This window comes from Erinaceus europaeus, chromosome 15 (genome assembly GCF_950295315.1).
Source record: "Erinaceus europaeus chromosome 15, mEriEur2.1, whole genome shotgun sequence".
In the NCBI taxonomy this organism is placed as follows: domain Eukaryota; kingdom Metazoa; phylum Chordata; class Mammalia; order Eulipotyphla; family Erinaceidae; genus Erinaceus; species Erinaceus europaeus.
Genome location: NC_080176.1, coordinates 35,034,075 through 35,056,306, shown reverse-complemented (window position 1 = coordinate 35,056,306; position 22,232 = coordinate 35,034,075). Strand labels below are relative to the sequence as shown.

The window sequence follows — 22,232 nt, the reverse complement described above, 5'->3', positions numbered from 1 at the left end:
CATCCCCTTGCACTTAGAGCAAGCAAGGACTTGATGCCCTACTCTGTATGTTCACTTCTGGAAATATAAGGGGAAATTAAAAGGAAGGAAAAGAAACCACACCAGAAGACACCCATTCCAGGGTTACGTATAAAAGTGGAGACCATGGAAATAATCTAATGTCAAATAATACGGGAATGATTTGGAAAAGCAAGGCACATCCGCTCAACTATTATGCAATCATTTAAAAATCTTATTAAAATAAAATCTTTTAGTAAAATGGAAAAAAATCCTTGGTGCAATGTTAAATGAACAAGAACAAAACATAAATTCTAACAATGCCATGTAAAAGTGTTCTAGAGAGAACCCCAGAAAAGTTTGGACAACAGAAGATCATTTGAGAAGGTCCAACCTACTAGCCTTTTTTTTTGGGGGGGGGGGGAGAGGGGATCTTTTAGTTGAATGGCACAATGTAGCCATTGAATCCTTGAAAGAAATTTAGCTCAGATCTCATGGAAAATGCAGCTATTTCATTAATCTAAACCAACTAATATCCTGAAATAAAACTAGAAGACAGTACTTTGGAATGCATCTTTCCTTCCACAGGCAGCTTTTCTCTGATACAGTATAATATAATGGTGGAGCAGAAATCTGTGTGTTTCCATTTCCAGCTTATCTAGCCTCCACCCTCCCACAGACAACTGAAAATGGAGGTACTTCCTGTTGAAAGATCGTGTTATCAGCACCAGACCCAGCTAGGGCCTGGCAATAAAAGTAGGCCAGGCTGAGTAGAGAGTAGCAGTAGAGCTGGACTGGGGAAAAAAAAAAAAAAAAAAAAAAACCTCCCCCAAAAAGGACATGACTTCAGGGACAACTCTGTGCAGCCAGAGTAGAGCATGGAAAATATTCATGAGCCTGGAAGTAGTAGGTACAACTCATCATCACTAGATTATTTTTTATTTTGCAATCAGAACTCCACTGCCTTGGAAATGTATCTAAAAAGTGAAGGATTTTACTTGAGTCAACATGCAGCAGTGTCTGGCTCACCAATAACATCCTTTCATCTCCTTTAAGTCACATATTCCATAATAAACACGCTGAAAGATAGCCTAAGCTTCAAAGAGGTCTGAAAACATCTTCCACTTCTGTTACAGTATTCCTAAGTGGATTACTTTTACCATACAGACGGAGGAGGAAAACAGAGGTTTTACAAAACTTTAGCAGCTGGTTAGTCATACACAGAACTGAAATAGTTCATGATTGCCTTCATCTTTATCATGATGGTTGAGAATTCATGAACACTCTCCAGAACAAACTTCAGACACTACTTAGGTTCATTAATCAAATAACCAGATTTAACAAGAACTATCAACTAAAGGTGTTGGTATGCTTCTAGTTCTGCTTCTGGGATTTCTTCTGTTACAGTGCTTGACGTTGTGGTCTATTTACATGGTCATTCTGTTACATTGGTTTGGTCTCACTCTCCCTCCCTCTGGGAGATTTTGGTTTAGTCCTGGCCTTTTCGCTTCTCCCCGCCCCCTATCCTACATAGGGGGTTCCTGACGCTGACTCCGGAGGAGAAAGATGGAGGAGCACATTGTGTGGTGATTAGGTTGTTGGACTGCTTGCCCACTCGTGAATAAAGATTAAACTGTGTTCTCAGCTCAGCCTTGTGTCCCTGGTCATCTGTCTACCGCCACGAAGCTAGCCTGGCATACTGGCGCCCTGAATTTTGACAACATAAAGGTAGTTGTGCTTTAGATAATAGAAAGATTTTAGATGATGTGCCTTCAACTCTAGTGAAACCACACCATGCTAACAACTACTAAAAATGGGTAGGTAGTATGCCTTTCAGATACCAAGTTGCAGATGCTACTATGATTCTATCCTGAACTCCATAGGAAGATGACCTCACCAATGATCTCACCTCTCCAGAGCCCTACTCCACTTGGGAAAGACAGAAACAGGTTAGAAGTATGGATCAACCTGCCAATGCTCCTGTCCAGCAGAGAAGCAATTACAAAAGCCAGATTTCCTACCTTCTGCACTCCAAAAATAATTTTGGTCCATACTCCTAGAGGGGGAGGAATACTAAGGAAAGATGACTATAGGGATCTGAATCCCAATTCCATCAGCACTGAGAGAGAGAGAAAGAAGGGAAAAAATGAAAGACATTCAGAAGTAGAAATAGGTGTAGCTGTGACTTACAATGGAAGAAAAGGCAGGACCGTAGAAGAAATGAGAAATATAGGTAAATAGATGACAGATAGGTAGATAGATAGATAGATAGATAGATAGATAGATAGATAGATAGATACATGATAGACAGACAAATAGATGAATCCCTGCAGTTTCCAATGGAAGGAATGGGGACACAGAACTCTGGTGGTAGGAATGGTGTGGACTTGTAGCACTGTTATTTTGTGATATTGTAAACCACTAATAAAAAAAAAGTAGTAAATCATCACCTACCTAAACATAAGCAAATGTCGATTTAGAGTTTTCACACCTGTCTAACAGAACATTTAAATCAGTACCCGTTTATTCCAATTCTTTCCAAAAAATTAATTTCCTAAAATAATTTTTTCATATTCATTCTCACAAGCTTGAGTATTGAGCCTGACAATAGGTATTGAATTGAGTCATCACATATGCTAGCATCCATCCTTAAATTGTTCCAATTTTTTAAATTAATTTGAAACAAGAATGATACTAACATGATATTTAATTCATACCCATTAGGTCTCCATGTTCTAGTAACTCTGTTGGCAGACAACCATGAGATGCATAATATATGGCATTTATTCCAGTAAAGGAATTCATTTTCTTCAACGATTCATTTAGCAACAGTATTTGAATATTGTAAGCCAGATTTCTTAAGACTGGTCATGTTGTCCCATAACATTATTTTATATTTTGTGATAGTTTTTTAGATTCTTACAGAAGGGGGAGTACTATAAAGAATTTGGAATCTGCAAATGAAAACATGTAATAAGATGAAGCCTTCTAGTATGTCACCTCACTCTTTACCCAGTATTCTGGCTTTCAGATAGTGATAATAAGTGACTTATTAAACAAGCCACAGTTCTATGATAAATTGAATGAACATTGTATGTATTAAGGTATTTAAAGAGTAATACAGTTTTACTGCTTTCCTAATATACACAAAGTCACTGGCTATTAATGTAATGCAGTGACGTTTCTTTAAACACAGAGAGAGAGGAAGAGGCCTAGAAAAGACCTTGAGCTCAAAAATGAAAGCATGCAAACTCCACATGCCAGAATGCTTACTGCCAGGGTGACGTGTGACTTTCACTGCAAAGGCCAACGTGGTCAGACAAGAACGTTAGTTATTAGAAGGGGCTGTGAAAGAAGAAAGGGAACCTGGCACATAAAGAACATGAAGATAAAATGCCAACAAAATATTTATGTTCATAGCTTGCAGAAAGTGGCAAGTGGGATATTAATAGCTGTGATGATTGGTCAACTCCCTGGGAGTGCTTAACAGTCCTGGACTGGGAAGCAGGAGACATCGGTTCCAGTCCCGACTTCAGCACAGGCTTGTTTTGTGGCCGTATGGAGTGACTCAGATCCTGGTTTATAAATGAGACAATAATAGCACCTAACCACAACTCTCTCACAGACCCTTATAGAAGATTAATGACTTTGTAACTCATTTTAAGAATTCATTTAGAAAAGGATATCTTTGGACTACAAATTGGGGATGGGGGTGACATGGACACTTGCCTACTAGGGAACAGTCTTAATGATCTCATCAAATCAATGGTAATCTGAACATTTTGAGAAGTTTTCACTAATTTAGTACTAACTGCATATGGATTTAAACCACAGCATGAGAAGGACTTTAGTACTACCAGTCTTGTCCCCCTCCCACAGTAGATTTATCATGAACAGCAAATTTCACTATTATTTTTTCTATGTACCTACTACTGAAATTGTAATAACATTTTATTAATGATAATTTGCACAACACACTTCATATATTTCACTACAGGTTACTCACACTTCTCTGCCACTGCTTTCACATCTATTTTAGTGGAACAATATTTGATACTAAAACTACTTATCAAAATTTAATCAGGTATCTTAAAGAAAATATTTCTTCTCTAGAATTAGAAATGATAAAACATACACAGAACACCTGACACATAAAAAGTACTTGATAGAAGCTAATTTTCTGGTCTAATGTCCACTGTCTTACGAGCTATAAAACATGGGGGAAGGGGCAGGGGTAAACAGCATAATGGTTATGCAAAGAGACTCTGATGCCTAGGGCTCCAATGTCCCAGGTTCAATCCCCTGCACCAACATACCAGAGCTGAGTAGTGTTCTGGTAAAAAAAAAAAAAAAAAAACATGGGGAAAGAAGAAAATGTCTCAAGATGAAATTCACAGCAAAATGTAACAAAAGCCCATTATTGCTTGATTCTCAAGTCCTCTAGAGGCTCCTAGGATATTCAAGACTTGGTCATTTCTTTGCCCCTGCTTCAACAGCCTCTTAAATCAGAGTTCCACTTCACAGTCAAAGTCCTCTAAGTGAAAGTGATTCACGTGTATAGAAATCCTTCTGAGCATATCTTTCTTCAACTTAACTAAAGGTTAATAATAAGACACTCTTTATGGCCAGCCAAAATGCCATAGGAAATCCAAAGGGATTCATTCAAACACATGTTATATATTGTAGTGGAATTGCACATGATATATACATATATTATCTGCAAGTTTCATAAAATTGTTTATTCTTTTGGAATATTCACAGAATATTTCTTCATCTCTTATTTCAAGTAGAGGTATATAGGTTCAAGCTCCAGAACTAAATACCAGAGCTGAACAGTGCTCTAACTCTATCCCTCACCCATTAAAAAAACAGCAAAAAAAATTTATGCTAATCATATTGAGAATAAAACATGAACATGTTACCATTTCCCTCCTACATAATTCTATGAAATAATCCATAAAATACAAGTCAGTCAACAAATAAAAGTTAGTAAGATTTAAATAGCCTTACAGTCCACAGAAAATAAAAATGCCAAATAAAATCAGATCTCTATTCTGGTCAATTAAATACACATTTTCCAGTAAATCCACATGTACAAAAAAATTTTTTTAGTCGGAATGAAAGAGTTTTGAGAAGTTTCATTTATCTTTAAATTCAGTGTCACAAAACTTAACCAACAGTCTCTCAAAAACTGAATTCAGCACATAGTTCAACACAAAGCATTCCTAAGGACCAAAGTGGGGGCCACTTTCACACTGGACTACGTCAAAATGAATGCCTCCCTTCTCCCCAGAGCTCCAGAGAAAACACAAACTAGCAACAAGTACGTCAAAATGTGCAAGAATAAAGGCTTCAGAAGATCACAAAAACCATTTTCATAGTGTTTGAGATTTATGCTAGAATGTCAACTGTCAATGCCCTGTACCAGGAACTCTGCTTCTGCTAAGGAAGCCATGGAGCACAGCTCAAAGCACCAAAACGCTGAGCTCTTACCAGGCTAGGTCAGGAACCATGTCACAATGGGGAGCCTGGCGTTCCCTCATGAGCATGCAGGGCATAAACATCAGAATCTGAGAGGAACGTATTTGAATGTCCAGTTGGCAATCTCCTACAGCTAATTTCTCAAGGGGGGAATAAATAAAGTGAACAGCCAGTGTGATAGGACAGTCGCTGTAACAGCCTTCCACTTCCTTACTGTTACTCAGTCATCTCTAAGTAGAAGAAAGTGCCTCCCCCAATATGTTCCCAGTCTTCCTTTGGGAATATGCCCAAGATTACTCTGTTTTGCAACTCAATGGCCCATATTAAGCTAGGATAATCAGGTCAGTGACAAAGGCCACCGGAGATCAATCAGGCAGACATGTAATCATCACGGGAGACTGAACACTGAGCACAGTGCTGTATATAACATACACATTTCCTAAACACCAGATATGTCTTGCTATGTGGATAAAACATTTCCTTCACCTACAACACTTCAAAAAAAACTCTATAAGCAATCAGTCACGACACCAGCCACTCTCCAGCATCATACAACATGAACAAAATGTGGAAGATGATACATCTTTATCAACAGTTTCACAAATATTTCTGCTAGGGGTTCACAGGTAATTCCTCCAGCAGTCTTCACGGCTGTCCAGCTGCCATGTCTGCCACATATACAAAGGTTCAGCCCACACAGAGAAGACCCGAAAAATGCTAAGGGACTAAACTCCTTAGCAGTGACCTAGCAAAATTACATCATTATTAGAAAGAGACTGTTTACAAAGGCAGCCAGCAGGTCGATTTCTGTCAACCAAGTATAGCTCCTCACAACTACACCAGGTGGGAAATGATGAGATGTCTGTTATGGTTTGACCAGAGAAACCTTGTAAGCTGGAGGCCAACTGAGTGTTTTACTGGGAGGGAGCAGATAGTATAACGGTTATGCAAAGAGATGCTTGCTCATGCTTGAGGCTCTCAACTCCTAGGTTCAACAACACCACCCCCCACCCCACCCACCCCACCCCCCAGCACTGACATAAACCAGAGCTGAAAAGTGCTTTGGTTAAATAAATAAATAAATAATAAAACTAAGTGTTTTACTCAGGGCCAGGCAGAATGGGTCCCTAGGAGAAGGGCAAGCTAAGCCAATTCCCACTCTCAGAAAGGTATTAGGGAGAGTCAGGCAGTAACACAGTGGGTTAAGCTTGTGTGGTGCAAAGCTCAAGGACCAGTATAAGGATCCCAATTCGAGCCCTGGCTCCCCACCTGCAGGGGAGTCACTTCACAGTTGGTCTTTCTTCACAGTTGGTCTTTCACAGGTCTTTCTGTCCCCTTCTCTGTCTTCCTGCCTCTCTCCATTTCTCTCTGTCCTATCCAACAACAACATCAATAATAACTACAACAATAAAACAAGGGCAACAAAAGGGAATAAATAAATATTTGAAAATATATATTTAAAAAAAAAAGAAAGACAGGTACCAGGGTAGATCTCTTGTTTAACCCTTGGCATCACCCTATATACCAGAGATGGAAGATGGGGGCTTATCCTCTGAAAACTACCTTCTGTCTACAACTCAGAGCAGGTTTCCCTGGAGGCACACTGAAAGATCTGGTGTGTATCTGCTTTTTAATTCCCCCATATTCTGAAATTCCATCTTTGCCACCTGATCTCTAGTAAGAAATTTCCTCTGAAGGGCGTTGCCCAGAAAAATACTTCCACTTACTGAGTCCTAGGGTGAGAGACAGCAAGACAAAGAAACCTAAGCACTATAAGACCAGATGCAAGACTCAATCACCCTTCATTTTAAGTTTCCCAAAGACCATTGTTGAATGATAACTCTTAGATATCACTCCTCTTTCAGATGTGGATTCTTAAAAGCTAAAGCTGGGGTGTGTCACCAACAAAACAGACTGGAAACTGGCAGCAACCTATTTCTCAGAGAAAGAGCCACTGAGACCAAAATACCTGTCTGCTTCCTCAGTGCTTTGAAAAACCTGAATATTATTTTGCCTCATAAGCAACATAATTATCTACAGACTTAATCTTTTCAGACTTCCTTTAAGTCTGTTTAACTTACCCATTTATATCCTTAAAAGTTAAATCTAACCCCTTCTATTAAAAAATACACACATAAAGGGAGTCAGGCGGTAGCGCAGCAGGTTAAACGCACATGGTAAAGTCCAAGGACCACAGTAGGGATCCTGGTTTGAGCCCCCAGCTCCCCACCTGCAGGGGGGTCACTTCACAAGTGGTGAAGCAGGTCTGCAGGTGTCTATCTTTCTCTCCCCGTCTCTGTCTTCCCCTCCTCTCTCCATTTCTCTCTGTCCTATCCAACAATGATAACATCAATAACAACAATAACTACAAAAATTTAAAAAATGCAACATGGGCAACAAAAAATTAATATTTTTTAAAAATACACATAAAAAATTTACTTTTATAAAGTCTTAAGATATGTAACAAAAACTGACAGACTTTTCTGAAATTGTTTCATTAAAGAAAAAAAAAACCCAAGACTTTGATCAGTCAACAGAGAGAATTGTCAATATACTCTGACATGTTTTTAAGGCATATTTATTAATGAGAGTCAGGGCATCACTCCGGGGATTGAACTCAGAACCTCATGCTTTCAAGTCCCACACTCTATTGCACACTCTGGACTGTCAAAATTTTTATGGTTTAATCTTTGTTTGCTTAAACTGATAAAAACCCAATGAAAAGAAACCAGCACTGCAGTTCCCAAGCCCAGGCTCAAAGACACCTTAAGGGCAGCTGTTACCATTTCACCTGCAGCCCTTGCTCACAAACACACATTTCCATGCTCCACCCCAAGGAACTGACTCAGAAAATCCAGGGTGGAGTACAGGAATCTGCAGCATTTTAAAGGACCACAAACAGGGCAAGACTAAAAGTGACAAACAAATACTTAGTAAAAAGGATTTTTTAACACTGCTTTTTCTTCCATAAGCCAGTTTCAAAACCAAAGAACCACACAACTGTGGTCAGATGTGGAGTACAGGCTCCATCCTGGATCTCACTGAGGTCTAGTCATTTCTAAAGAGCATTCCAGGTATGCTTGGGAGATAGTCACACAGGAAAAATGCTTTAGAAAAAGTAAGTTTCAATCACAATTTTACAGAAACTAGCTGAGTGATCTCCACAAAGATGCCGGTTTTGCTTGTATTCAGGGGCTCTCAGTTTATAAAAATAGATTTGGGCACAACTAAGATGCATTTGAAGGAATGTATTCCCACAAGGAAGTTGAGTGAAAGAAGCTTAGTTGCATTTAATGAAGAGCTTTGCTTTGTGTAGGTGACTTTTTAAAAATATATTTATTTATTCCCTTTTGTTGTCCTTGTTGTTTTATTGTTGTAGTTATTATTGATGTGGTTGTTGTTGGATAGGACAGAGAGAAATGGAGAGAGGCAGGGAAGATAGAGAGGGGGACAGAAAGATAGACAACTTGCTGTGCTACCGCTACCGCCAGGCTCCCTGTGTAACGGTTTTCAAAAAGGAAAGGAATACCACCAGCATGGCTAGACACTCCAGGTCTAACAACGGAACTCTGCACACGTTAACCATCTGTGCAAGAGAAGACATTTTGAAATATTGTATCATATGCTTCTTTTAAAGCATTCTCCCCACTCTTGCCTCATGACTGGTTTTTAAAGCTTCAGATTTGTGACCCAGGAAGTAGCACAAGGCATGAGGTGTTAAGACTATCCAACCATGAGATCCCAAGCTTGCACTAAGGCATCACATGTGCCAGAATGATATTCTAAATTCCTCCTTCTCTTTTATCATTAAGAAATAAATCTTTAAAAAATAATAATAGTAACAGGGGTCAGTTGGTGGCACACTGGTTAAGCTCATACATCATCATGTTCAAGGACTCGGGTTCAAGCCCCGCTCCCCACCTGCAAGGAAGGTCCACTTCCTGAGTGTTGACGCAGGTCTGAAGGTGTCTCTCTCTCTCCATCTCCCCAACCTTTCTCAATTTCTCTCTGTCCTATCTAATAATAAAAGAAAAATAAAGGAAAAAATGGCTACTGGGAGTGGTAGATTCATCATGCAGACACTGAGAACCAGCAATAACCGTGGGTAGCAATAAATATACATATGTATTTACATATATAGTAACTAAAATCCAGATTTTTGTCACAGTATTCCTCCCCCGCCCCCCCCAGCAAGTTATCTCTGGCACTGTACAACTCTACCACAGGTTCTTTCATTTGTTTTTGCTTGCTTATATGCTTGTTTTGGTTCAGTGTCTGGGTTTTGTTTGCTTTACAGAGAGACAGTGACAGAAAGAGAGATCTGCAGCACTATTCCACTGCTGGTGAAGCTGCCCCACTGCAGGTAGGATCCAGACACTTGAACCTGCATCCTTGCTCATAAGGTTTATGCTCTACCAGGTGAGCCCCCACCCAGCCCCAAGGGATCACATTTTTAGTGGAGGTGGAGAAGGCTGGAATTAACAAGACTCTTACACACATAAGGAAGGTGGGTGGTACCAAAGGAGATAAGGAGGAACCTTAACTGTCTCTAGCTCCTGCCTAATAAGCTTAACCTTTTCTATGGTTGGCTTGAAAGAGAAGGTATGGGATGAGAGAAGTTGAAATTGATAAGCAAAATAAATTTAAATAGCATTGCCACTAGAACACTAGTAATTTTTCTATCCTGCATTAGAAATATACCTGTGGGGCGGAGGGTAGACAGCACAATGGTTATGCAAACACTCTCATGCCTGAGGCTCCAAAGTCCCAGGCTCAATCCCCCGCACCACCATAAGCCAGAGCTGAACAGTGCTCTGGTAAAAAAAAAAAAAAAGAAAAGAAAAATACCTGTGAATTTCTCAAATATATATATATATATATATATATATATATATTCAGATAAAACCTTGAAAACATATCCAAAGCTCTTCAAACCCAAACTTCTTGCTTTTACTTGGGTAACTTTAACCATAGAAGTCATATACATCTTAAGAGGTTTATAAAGTACTAATGTGTACAAATCAGTAAACTGCAATTTTTATAAACTAGTAGCTACCAGTTGACTGAACTGTTGGTTTAGATATTGCACATGATAAGACAAAATGAATGATAGATAGTAACCCATTACCTAAAGTTTATGCAGTTTTAACACTTACCCCTGAGGCTGTAGTTTGCGCTGTAGGTGAAGTATTTTTGCTGCAGTCATCTGAGTTAGAAGAGGTGGATGTGGGAGTCATGGGGACAGGATTATTGCTATTACCTGAAATAGTCAAAATTAACCTCATAAATACAGATGTACTGCTAAGGCTGGAAAATACTTCACAACAAAACATTTTATCCTTAATTACCAGAGCAAGTCTTTGATTTATTTATGTTCTTCGGTTTTCGTTTCCTGGTCTGAATTCCCTCTTTTTTCATTGCAAGTGGTCTAGGAACCTAAAAAATTTCACAGACATTAATAAATACTATATAGAAAAAAAAAGATAAATTTTTAACTAGAGACACACCAGTATTGAAATCACTAGTTTAAAAGAACCTGGTATAAAATTCAATTCAATTCATATAAACTATAGGTCAAGTTTACAAGGACTATACTTTCCTGATCAAACACAGAGATCCTTCAGAGAAAAGTGGAAGATTTATCATGAAGAAAATACTTCTTTTAACTTAGACTTTGTTTTAAATAACTTCATTTCAAGAGTAAAATCACTGAATGGATATTTTGACTTCAAAGAGTTCACGTATCCTCTGCATTGTATGATGATTTTCTTTTTTAAGATTAAGCATTGCATGCTATTCTTATATGAACTATAGAATCTTTATAACTGAAATTTCTAAAACTGGGACCCTTGCAAAGAAAGCATGGGACAGTTTATAAACAATATCCTTTGTTTCTTACTGGTATGTTAGATATTTATGTTAAAATAAATAGCATCCAAGATTCATAATGTGCATAAAGAAAAACAGATTTATTTTCATCTCCTTTCCTTTGCTGTTTTTAAAATAGATGCTATGTATAAGTAAGAGATCAAATATGTGTCAAAATACATGCATGGAATATGAACACACCCTATGGAGTTTCATGTAGAGTCCACAAGCATTGCACACAGGTTCACCCTCAGCATTTCTACGCCACAGAGTGGTTGTTGTGGTGTGACAGTTGGCACAGGACAGTCCAAGTCGCCGGGAGGAAGGCTGAAAAGCAAGAGTAAAGATACAAGTTATTTAAAACAAAAATATACATTTATTATGTTGATTCTACAGACATCAATGTAAACATTCCTGTGATCAACAACTATGTACCTGATTATAAAGAAAAGATCCCTTAAGGAAGAGATCTGGAAATGCAATTAAGTTGACCTTTTGGGCAAAGAAATTGTTTCATATAGTGTACTCTAGGGGCCGGGTGGTGCGCAGCTGGTTACAGTGCTCAAGGACCTGGGTTCAAGCCCCCAGTCCCCACCTAAGGGGGAAAGCTTTGCAAGCAGTGAATCATTACTGCAAGTGTCTGTCTTTCTCCCTCTCTACCTCCCCCTTCCCTCTCAACTTCTGGCTGTCTCTATCCAATAAACAAAGATAACTTTAAATATATATATATATTCTTAAATATAGTGTACTCTCTCCCTTATGTTTGATTTGCTACAATTCTAGATTATAGAATAACCAAGACACAGTCACTAACTCCACTCATTACTCTCAGATACCTAAGACAAAAATGTAGTTCATGTGCCCCAGTGGCTCTGGGCAGTCTCCACTTGACCTGAAAGCTGGGGCAAATCAGTAATGTCAGGCATGTAAAGAATAATAAGCCAGGAGCCTTGGAAAGAAAAAATTTTAGGGGGAAAAAATCTGTGGTGCATTGCACTAAAATAAAGGAGGGGTGGGGTGTTCAGGTCCTGGAACATGATGGTGGAGGACCTAGTGGGGTGGGGGGGGGGACAGTGTTATGTGAAAAACAGAAATGTTACACATGTACCAACTACTGCATTTTACTGTTGACTATAAAGCATTAATCCCCTACATAAAGAAAGAAAAAAAAATCTGATATTGGAATGAACTACTTGTAAAGAAATGTACTGATTCCATAAGCATAGCCAACTACAACCTAAAACTTCATATTATTCATTATTGAAAAAATAAGGAATAGGGAGTCGGGCAGTAGTGCAGTGGGTTAATCGCAGCTTAAAGCACAAGGACAAGCTGAAGGATCCTGGTTCGAGCCCCCGGCTCCCCACCTGCAGAGATATCGCTTCACAAGTGGTGAAGCAGGTCTGCAGATATCTTTCTCTCCCCCTCTCTATCTCCCCCCCCTCCAATCCTCTCCATCCTATCCAACAACAATGGCTACAACAATAAAACAAGTGCAACAAAAGGAAATAAATAAATAAATATAGGGTGGAGGGTAGATAGCATAATGGTTATGCAAAGAGGCTCTCATGCCTGAGGCTCCAAAGTCCAAGGTTCAATCCCCCACACCACCATAAGCCAGAGCTGAGCAGTGTTCTGGTTTAAATAAATAAATAAATAAAGAGAAAAAATAAGGAATGTTCATGGAGTTAACTGATTTTGGCACTGTCTTGTAAACTGGAACTAACTAATCCTATTTACCCTGTCATATAATTCTTGCTGATATAAAGGGTTAAATTTTCTTATTCATAGATGGGGTGAAATAATATCAAGAAAAGTCAACTATCTAGCATTGTCTCTCTATGTGTCATGATTCCTTTAAATTCATAACATCCTTAGAGAATGTATGCCCTTTATATGTGAATTATAAAAAGAATATGCATTAGGAGTAATTCCTCCCCAGGAACAGAAAATCTAAAATTTAATTTTATAAAGAAATCTTTATGAGAAAGGGAGAAGCAGAGTATCACTGTGGCATAGAAAGCTGAAGAGCTCAAATCTGGGACCTCATGCCTGCACATCCTCTAGTAGCTGAGCTACTTCCTAGTTGAAAAATTTCCTTTTTTGAAATTACAGGTTCATGTTTTAAAAAAACTGCTCTTGGACTTCAGCAAAAAGTAAAAAAAGATGCAGAGACTGAATCAAGCTGAAAGTTACAGACTTTGGAAGCTAGTTCTTTCAATTTAAGAATATCTATTAAGAACGGACAAAAAAATTATAAATGGGGTAAGCATGGAAAATTCAAACTAAAAGAATTTCCTAGTGTAAGATCAACATTGGCGAATTTAAAAGACAAAACTGAATTTTACCTGTACAGTTTGAATGCTTTCATATTTGCACTACTCTTCACAGACAAATCATAAAAACAAAGACACTGGGCAAACCTCAGCAATGCAACATTTCTTAAAGGTTAGCACTGAGAATCTATTTGACTTTGGGTTGAAATGAATATGCCCCACTGACAGAAGACCTGTTTGAGAGATGACTTTGCCAAAACAATGAAAACACAAAATCTTACACACATCAGGGCTTCTTTTTCCTTTTCAAGGTTAAAAGAAAATTTTCCTAAGAGAGTATTTCTTTCTCTTCATAAATGTGAACCAGTAAGCTAGGGGCAGAAAGGCTTATTTTATAAATAGGCCATTTATGACAGTTTCCAGTGGAATTTGGAGCCAGTGTGAAGCAAACCTGTTATCAGAATTTGCCATTACAACAAAGAACTTTACAACTGTCAACTGCAGATCATAAGTGAAGTCAATGCCCATAAACATGTGAAATGAAGGTGAATGGGCTATAAAAGTTCCCTGTAACAAATGATCTCAGTTATATCTCTCCCACAAGGAATCCAGGTTACACCATAAATCTCCTATTTTGCAATGCATTGCAAGTTCAAATTCACAGTGATTGGTTCTGTACTGCTGGCTAAACAAACCTGAGTTCAACATTCTCTGAGAACTAAGCTTATATCCATCAAGACCATAACTAAGAAGCCCACAAGGATAACTAATTGATAGACACACCCTACAATTGGTACCATTTATAACTCATTCACTCAGAGCATATTGGCTGACCTTGGTTACTATAAGACACCTGCTATACAAAAGAAAAACTCATGTACTCAGTGATTAAAAACTTGGGGTTTCTGGTTATTTTTACTCCTAAGTAAGTGCATGAAACAAACGGTGAGTTACTACATCAAATTTTTAATGCAAAGGAACCAAAATGGCTACTGAGCAACCAGTTTGTTTAATGTAGAGTATGTGTGATTGCAAGTTCATTTAGTTCTCAGTTCAACTGTTCCTCTCCCCCTCCCCCAAAAAATTTGTTGCTTATATATTGGCTAACATATGAAGACAAGAGCTTCCTTAGAATATATCTTCAATTACCTTTTCTTAATATAAAAAATGAAAACCATGGGAAAGAGGCATGGAAGTTAAGAAGCCCCTTGAAGAAAAACTGAAGTGGTAAGGAGGTTGTAACAAGTTTAAAGCACACACACTCATTAAATTAACCCTGACCATTTGATTTTAAATGCATTAAAAACAAAACAGCCATAAAACTAATTGCTTCTCTTTAAGGTGTCAGACTTACATTGTAATGCAATTTCACTCTAATCTATTTAACACAAACAACATGTGGAACATTTGTTCCTGCTAATTAGAGTATAACAATTAAATAAATTAGATACTCAAGATGCCTAGCTTCTTAGCTATAAAATATTCTATTCCAACTAAAAGGTTTCCGGATGTGAGTGTTTGGCTAAACAAATGCTAGCGTTACAGTGGAGTGTAGAAGCTTTACTTTTGTCTAATTATTAGAGCACTAAACACCCCACCCTTCTAAAACCCTCAAAAAGACAATCAGATTAATCCCTGAAGAAAATCAGCTGCCCTACTTAAAAAAAAAAAAAAAAACTGTTCAGATTGATAAAACTCTTCAACTCAGTATACAGGCTGCATTTTAATTTCTCTATAATTCTCTAAATGGTCAAATTTCAAAATAATAATGGCTGGAAAGTAGACTTTTGTTAGAATCAAAGGCAATTCAGAAGACTTCTAACATGTGGAGCTAAATCCGTTTCAGCTCTGAGCAGGGGTTAATCAGAGAAACCCTTAGCTGGGCTAAAATGAAAGGGCCCCTAAAAGAAGCTGAAGGTAGAAGTGGGTAGAACCACTGAGTGGATTTTTGTTGCTTCCACATTGGTGTTGTGAAGCATTTGGGTTTTCTCAGCATAAAAGCCAAATCAGAGCAAAGAGTACCCAGTATCATAAGCTCTTCACCTCACCTACACTGCTATAGGCAAGCACTGCTGTCCCGGAAATCACTCATTTCTAGTAAGATTACCGTTTTCGTGTGTATCCTTCCCAAACTGTACATTTTAGGTACTTCTGAACGACATGTACAGATTTAAATGTGCAATTTTGTGCTTTAAAAAAAGATAGGGTAGCATACTATACACCTTGCTTGTCGTCGTTCCCCCCTTCCTATTTAAGAAGATCACTTGTAGTGGAAGGTTACTTGCAGCTGCACTCCCTCTAGATCGTTAGCCATGGCCGCAAACGGAGAGCCGCGGAGTGGGTGGAGGTCACAGCTTTGCCCAGCCCTGGGGTCCCGCTGGGAGGCGCAAGGAGCCCGCGGATCCTCCCGCTCACCCCGCGGGCATAGAGCGCTGGGAGCCCTGAGGAGGGTCCTCTAGCCCACGGCCGAGCCGCGGGGCAGGGCGGCGCCCGCACTCACCACACGTTTCTGCGGCTTGATGAGGGGCCGGCTGAGGCCGTTCATCTTGCTGTAGAGGCCGCAGGCGTTGCACAAGTAGTGGCCCGTGCCGTCCCGCCGCCACAGCGGGGTCTGGATGGAGCCGCAGTTGACGCATTCGCGGCTCTCCGGCAGGTCCTCCAGCAGGTCTGCGGATGAAAGCAGAACAGGCGGGGTTAGCTAAGGCCCGCTGCACCCTGCCCTCCGCGCAGTCACCCCAAGACCACACCCGCCGGGTTCCTGGCCCCCTAGTCGCGGCGCTGGACGCTTGCTGCCCCGCTTCCCCTGGAGACCTGCTCTAAGGGTTGCTGCTCAGTTGCCCCCAGAGCCTGTGCTGATGTGCTTGCTACCTATCTGCTGACCTGACACTGATGAACCCCGGAACCCATCCAAGTCGAAGACGGTGCTGGAATGGGAGGCCAAACCCTCTGTCCCCAAGGCCCTCAGGGCTAAGATGAGCTAGAGGTGGGGGGCAAAGGGGTCTTCGTAGCCAACGTCCATTTAACTACAACACTTCCATTTGGCCCAAGCGAGGGCCATGGTGTGAGTTCTGACCATCTCTCCCTCTCAGATTCCCCTGCCAAGGAGCCACCAATACACTTTCATCTGCTTGGGGATCGGTTAGGTTTTGTTCTGATTTTGTCTTGCTTATGTCAAGTCACTGGAAGTATTTTATACATGTTACCGTTTTCTTTCTCTTTTTCCTGCTTTTAAAAGGGGGTATGGGAAGTTGGAATTGATTAGGAAATGACACAGGTGAGAGAGGCAGAACAATAGCACTAACAATAACAAGCAGACAGCCAAACACTACTACTACTATTCTGATTTCAAACTAAATCTAATGATTGTCCCTATTTGCAAAAACTTTATAAGTGACTGATATTTTATTGATTCAGAAATTTACTGTGATAGTTCTAAGTAAAACTATTTCCTGTTTTCCTGTATTAAAAATGTCAACTCATGAAGCCTATCTAAATAAATGTGTGACTTTGCTAGTTTTTGGTTCACAAGTAATTTAAACTGTTGATATGAACAAATATATATATTAAGTAAGTTTTTAAATATAAGAACTCATTTAAATAGAGGGCTTAAATATTTCCATTTGACTTTAAAATATTTCTGAATCATTTTACAATTTTAAAGTAATAATCACCACATTTTAGGCATTTAAAGTATTGTATTTTAGGGTATTTTACAGTTTTATTGAAGATTCTGTTACTGAGTCCTTTTTATCCTTTCTCTGTCTACCACCAACTATTTCTTCTAATGATATTTAAATGTGAGTGATGTAACAATGCCTTAACTCTTTACTAATATTATTTGCTCTAAGAGGCAAATCTCTTTTCTCAAGAAATAAATTTGAAAGAAACTAGCATCCTACACAACTATGTTCAAAGTTGCCATGGGGATACCACAACTTAGAACACGTCCACACAAAGATTTATTCTTCTCCACCCTAAAAGCCACTATTGACTGCAGTAATCAGTAAAATGCTCAGGACTTCAAGGACACTGAAGTTAAACAAGGTATTTGTCTTTGTTGTTGACTTTAAAATGTTACCTATCAGAACCTCTCTCCTGGAGAAGCCGGCCCTTTGCCTGGCTTCCTTCCCCTTGGCTAGAAACAATAAAGTCTCCCAGCAGAAGGCAGTGTGAACCCTACAGGTAAGACTCTCTAACCATCTGAAAACCTCAAACAAAACTTGTATCAAATCCACTCTGGACAAAGGTAAGAAGTTTACTTGTTTACTTATTTTAATTCAATAAAATCTGTAACTCCTGTTCTTTCCCTACCTTTTCTCACCCCTCACCCAGTGGCCACACAACCCTCTAATCACCTAAAATATGAAATAACTACCTGTTTTAAAATACACATGACAAAATCTGATTTCACTAGCAGCCCATTCATCAGCCTGCCCCTGATTAACAGCTGGAATGATTCAGGGAGTAGGGCAGGCCATGAACTCAAGAGTTTAGGATGCTGGGTATAGGGACTGGGTGAAGACCCCTACCACTGACCCATCACCAAAATGGGGGAGGAGGGTAGAAGGCAGGAGTGTCTGAAGCAGCTTCTCAAAGGTCTCCACACTTCAAGGTGAGAAAGCTCGACACTCCAGTTTTAGGTGTATAAATTTATGCATGTCTTTAAAATTATCTTTTTTTAAAAAAGTGAAGCAGAGCTAGATTAAGAGAGACTGAGGATAGGTCTCTCCAGCACAGCTGTGAGGACAGCAAAGTTAGGATCATTGCCTTTCCAGTCCTCCTTCCCATTTTTTACAGTTTTCATAATTTAGTGTCCTTACGGAAGGTGTGGGGGGGGTAGGTGAGAGTATAGACTAAATTTAAAATGAAACAAAGCATGAATTGCCTACAGATCATACCCTAATGGGATTCCTATACAGAACCAGTTACCTTAAACATTTGAAGATCAATTACACATCTTTTGGATTACTTTACTTTTTTTTTTTACACCAGAAATATGGTGATGACACTAAATTCAATCAACAAACTAAATCACACTAAATTGAATCACTCCAACTTCAGCTGTCCTCTATCCAACACACACCTTTAGGATTTCCTGCTGTATTCCCCACTTACATAAAGCCTTATACTCTAACCACCTCCACCTTCTCACCCTTTGATGATCTCCCCATCTCTGCTACAGCTAGACACAGATCCCTAAGTTGTAAGAAGACAGTGCTAAGCAACCAAATCTCAGTAACATTCCCCCCACACACACTAGATACTCTTTAAAGACACCAGTTTTGTTGGGGAGAAATTGGAATTTTGAGAGCAAAGTCTTAGAGCTGGCAGGAGGGTGAATTACCCAAAACCCTCAGTGTTAGCAGAAGAGGGTTGTTCAAATCAAAACCCTGATTTTCAGGCCTGATGTTTCAAATATGCTTCTGAACAAAGTTGTTAGGGTCCCCAAAACACTTACTGTCCCTAAATGGACTGAGGCTCTCAGGAAAAACCCAAGACAATACTAGGTAAATTCAGATGGAGGTGGCTGCCAAAGCTCACCTCAAACAGAAAAAAAAAAAAAAGGTTTGGTTTTATAAGTTTATCAGGTTAAATAAAAGAGCCCTGAAAAGCACTGAGAACCCAAAATATAGTAAAGGTAAGTCCAGATGCCTTTGTCCAGCCAGACAATTCACACCCTTCCCGGCTTCAGTCAAAAAAGCACTTTTCAAAATGGGCTGTCTCCAGGTATTTTTGAGGGAAGAAAAAAGAAGTGTGTGTGTGTGTGGGGGGGTTCCCCCAGTCATCCCCAAATTTCCCTGGAATATGGGTGGGAATGGAGTTTAGCATATGGACAACAAAAAATCAGCTAAACTCTGAAAGAATGAGTATGTGTCCCAGGATCCCTGGTATCAGCCTGGTGAAAGGCAAACAAAAACACTCAGTAGCCCTACCTTCGCCCAGCTGGTACCCTAAGAGCTTGTCCTCCAGCTTTCCCTCAGGGATGTCAGGAGGCCAGGCGTCCTGTCCTCTCCTTTCCTAGTCTCCTCCCAGGGGACAGGAAGATGCCTTGACCCTCATGGAAGAAAACACAAGCCTCACCTTAGGAGAGCTGAACTGAGTGAGATAGCCTGTTTGTGGCTAGAAAGTGTATCAAGCCTCGTCTGGGATCGTTTCTGCCAGTTACCCACGCAGTCAGAATTAATCAGCTCCCCAGAGCTTCCCAAGGCAGAGAAAGACCCGTGTTGTGTGCACGGGATGTTTGTACTCGCTCTCCTGGAAAGGAACCGAGTCAGTCTGCAATAATCGGCAGCACTTCAGGCATCTAGCCCACCTGATCGCCCTACCATGCACCTGCAAAGGTGGCAGGACTCCAAGTTCTACAAGCAGTCGCCCACCATCCAGACCCCCGGCCCCAGCACGAAGCCGCTTACCTGCGTTGGGGCCCCGCGACACCGGGAGCGGGGCGCCGGCGCGACTCTGCAGACTATGGAGCACCGGGGTCTCGAAGGGCCCTGCGGGCCAGGCAGACGTCAGCGGCGGCCCCACATAGGGCGAGTAGGGGGCGGAGTGATGTGGGTGGTGGTAGGTTCCGTTCAGCGGCCTCGGGGTGCTCAGGGAGCTATACTGGTGCTCGCGTGCGCCCATGGCCGCCAGCCCGCCGCCGCCGCCCACCCCGGGGGCGGCCCCACTGCCGGCTGCCGCGTAGCCCCCAGCATCCCGTGCCACGCCATTGGCCATCGAGGAGGGGGTAGGGTAGGGAAAGCGCGCCGACACGTGCGCAGCGGCCGAGCCCGCGCCCCCGGGGCCCGCCGCCCCACCGCCTGCCGCTCCGCCGCCGCCGTACGGGGGGCTGTCGGCAGAGGCTTGGGGCCAACCGGGGTGCGCGCCCGCGGCCCCCGAGTGGTTGGCGGGCCCGCTGCTCGGGCCCTGGAGGTACGGCAGGCCGGGCAGCATGGAGCCCACGCGCGCCGTGGACACGTAAACCGGGGAGCTGACCGCGGTGGCCGAGTGCACGAAGCAGCCGGGCGCGCCCTCGTAAGCGGCTGGGCCCTGGCTGGAGAGGGCCGCCAGCGTCTGGTACATCTCTTCGGGCTGTTCGGGGGCGAAGGGGCTCCGCTTTGCGCCGCGGCTGGACCACAGCAGTTTGCTGGCGGTGGCAGCCTGGTCGAGGTCAGTGAAGAGCTGGAGGTCCTCCCAGCTCGACAGGGCGCTCCCGGGGGTGCCTGTCACCCCGGGCGCCGCGGGCCCGTGCGGAGCGCCGAAGGGATGCGAGGAGTAGGGGCCGAGCAGGAGCGAACGGGCAGGCGGCCCCGCAGCCGCCTCGGTGTCTAGCTTCTGGGTCCGACAGCTGCAGGCTTCGCGGGGGCCGCGCTCCCCGGCCCGGGAGCAGCAGCAGGAGGACGAGGACGAGGTGGGGGACGGCGGCATGAAGGACTCCCGCGCTGGAAAGGCCCCCGAGTCGCTGGCGTCTGCAGTCTCAGAGGCTCCGAAGGGGATGGCCAGCTGCGAAGGACCCGCCGCCGTCTCGGGGTGGCGCTTTGGCGTCGTGCAGCTGCAGGCGTCGCCGGGACCGCGATCCCCACCCAGGGAGCAGCAGCAGGAGGAGGAAGACGAGGTGGGGGGAGAAGGCATGAAGGGCCCCCACGCTAGAGTGGCTCTGGAGTCGCTGATGTCCGTCGCCCCAGCTAGCTTGGGCAGGCCCAGGGTTCCCGAGCTTCTACAGACTTCTGGGTCCTGGGGGGGGGGGGGGGGGACAGTTGGAGAAACAGAATGGAGTGAGCAGACGTGCAAGCAGTACAGTCCACTTTCACACTCCCTGCCTTACTGTGGAGAGTCTTCCCAGTTCCTGCTTCTGCCCTGGGCGCAGAGAAAGTGGGGGTGCGACCCCCAGCAGCCACTACAGGACCCCAGAGGAACCGGGTCTCCGCCCCCCTCGCTCACCCCCTCCCCCAGTGAAGCATCCTGTGCGCTCCGTTTCCCGGGGGTGACGGAGGCTGGCCCAGGCTTTCCTTCCGCCCCAAGGTGGCTTTCCTCCCGGCCCAGGACACACAAAAGTTTTCTTTTTTTAATGGCTGTGCGTGTGGGCACCGCCTTGTCCCGTCTCTGCACGGTGCCCCAGGCCCCAAGCTCTGCATCGTGACGGTTGTCCGCGTGGAAACTACTAGCGCAAAGACTACAACCTGCCCCCGAAAACGAAACCGCTGCCCTCTTCCAGGCTGGCTCTCCCCGCGCCTCCCAGACCCAGCGAACTATACAGAGCGCGAGTCCTGGGGAGAAATGCAGCCCGGCCCGGGAAAGTGGAGCGACAGGCCGAGACAGCAGGCTCGGAACTTCCACTCGGGGGAGTGCGGGGTGCCGCGGGGCTGGGATCGCACCCCAACAAATCCCCAAGCACCTTGGTCGCAGCGCACGTCTGCGGGCATCAGTGCGCGCCCACGGCCGCCCGTCGGGCCACCCGCGCCAACCCCGCAGCAACTCAGACAGTAGGAAGGCCGCAGCGCTCCGCGGGCAGATGGCTTGCGGCAGAGTGCAGAGAAGAGGGGGTTACCCAAGGGTGGGGGGCGTGAGACCGCCCCGGAGCCGAGGCCACCCCAAAAGGCAGACAGGAAGAATGACAGGGAGACCCCC

At 42.8% G+C, this 22,232-nt stretch overlaps 1 protein-coding gene across 3 annotated transcripts in view; it reads right to left on the bottom strand.

Moving 5' to 3' along the window:
- The window catches only part of GATA6 (GATA binding protein 6), a 95,687-nt gene that overhangs the window by 72,514 nt on the left and 941 nt on the right, over window positions 1–22,232 (bottom strand). For all 3 annotated transcript variants that reach the window (XM_060173565.1, XM_060173566.1, XM_060173564.1), the window contains exons 2-6: window positions 20,036–21,338; window positions 16,123–16,289; window positions 11,548–11,673; window positions 10,827–10,914; window positions 10,635–10,738 (exon numbers count right to left, since the gene is read on the bottom strand). In XM_060173565.1, coding sequence (XP_060029548.1) covers window positions 10,635–10,738; window positions 10,827–10,914; window positions 11,548–11,673; window positions 16,123–16,289; window positions 20,036–21,338 — 1,788 coding nt within the window. The remainder of the gene's footprint in view (window positions 1–10,634; window positions 10,739–10,826; window positions 10,915–11,547; window positions 11,674–16,122; window positions 16,290–20,035; window positions 21,339–22,232) is intronic.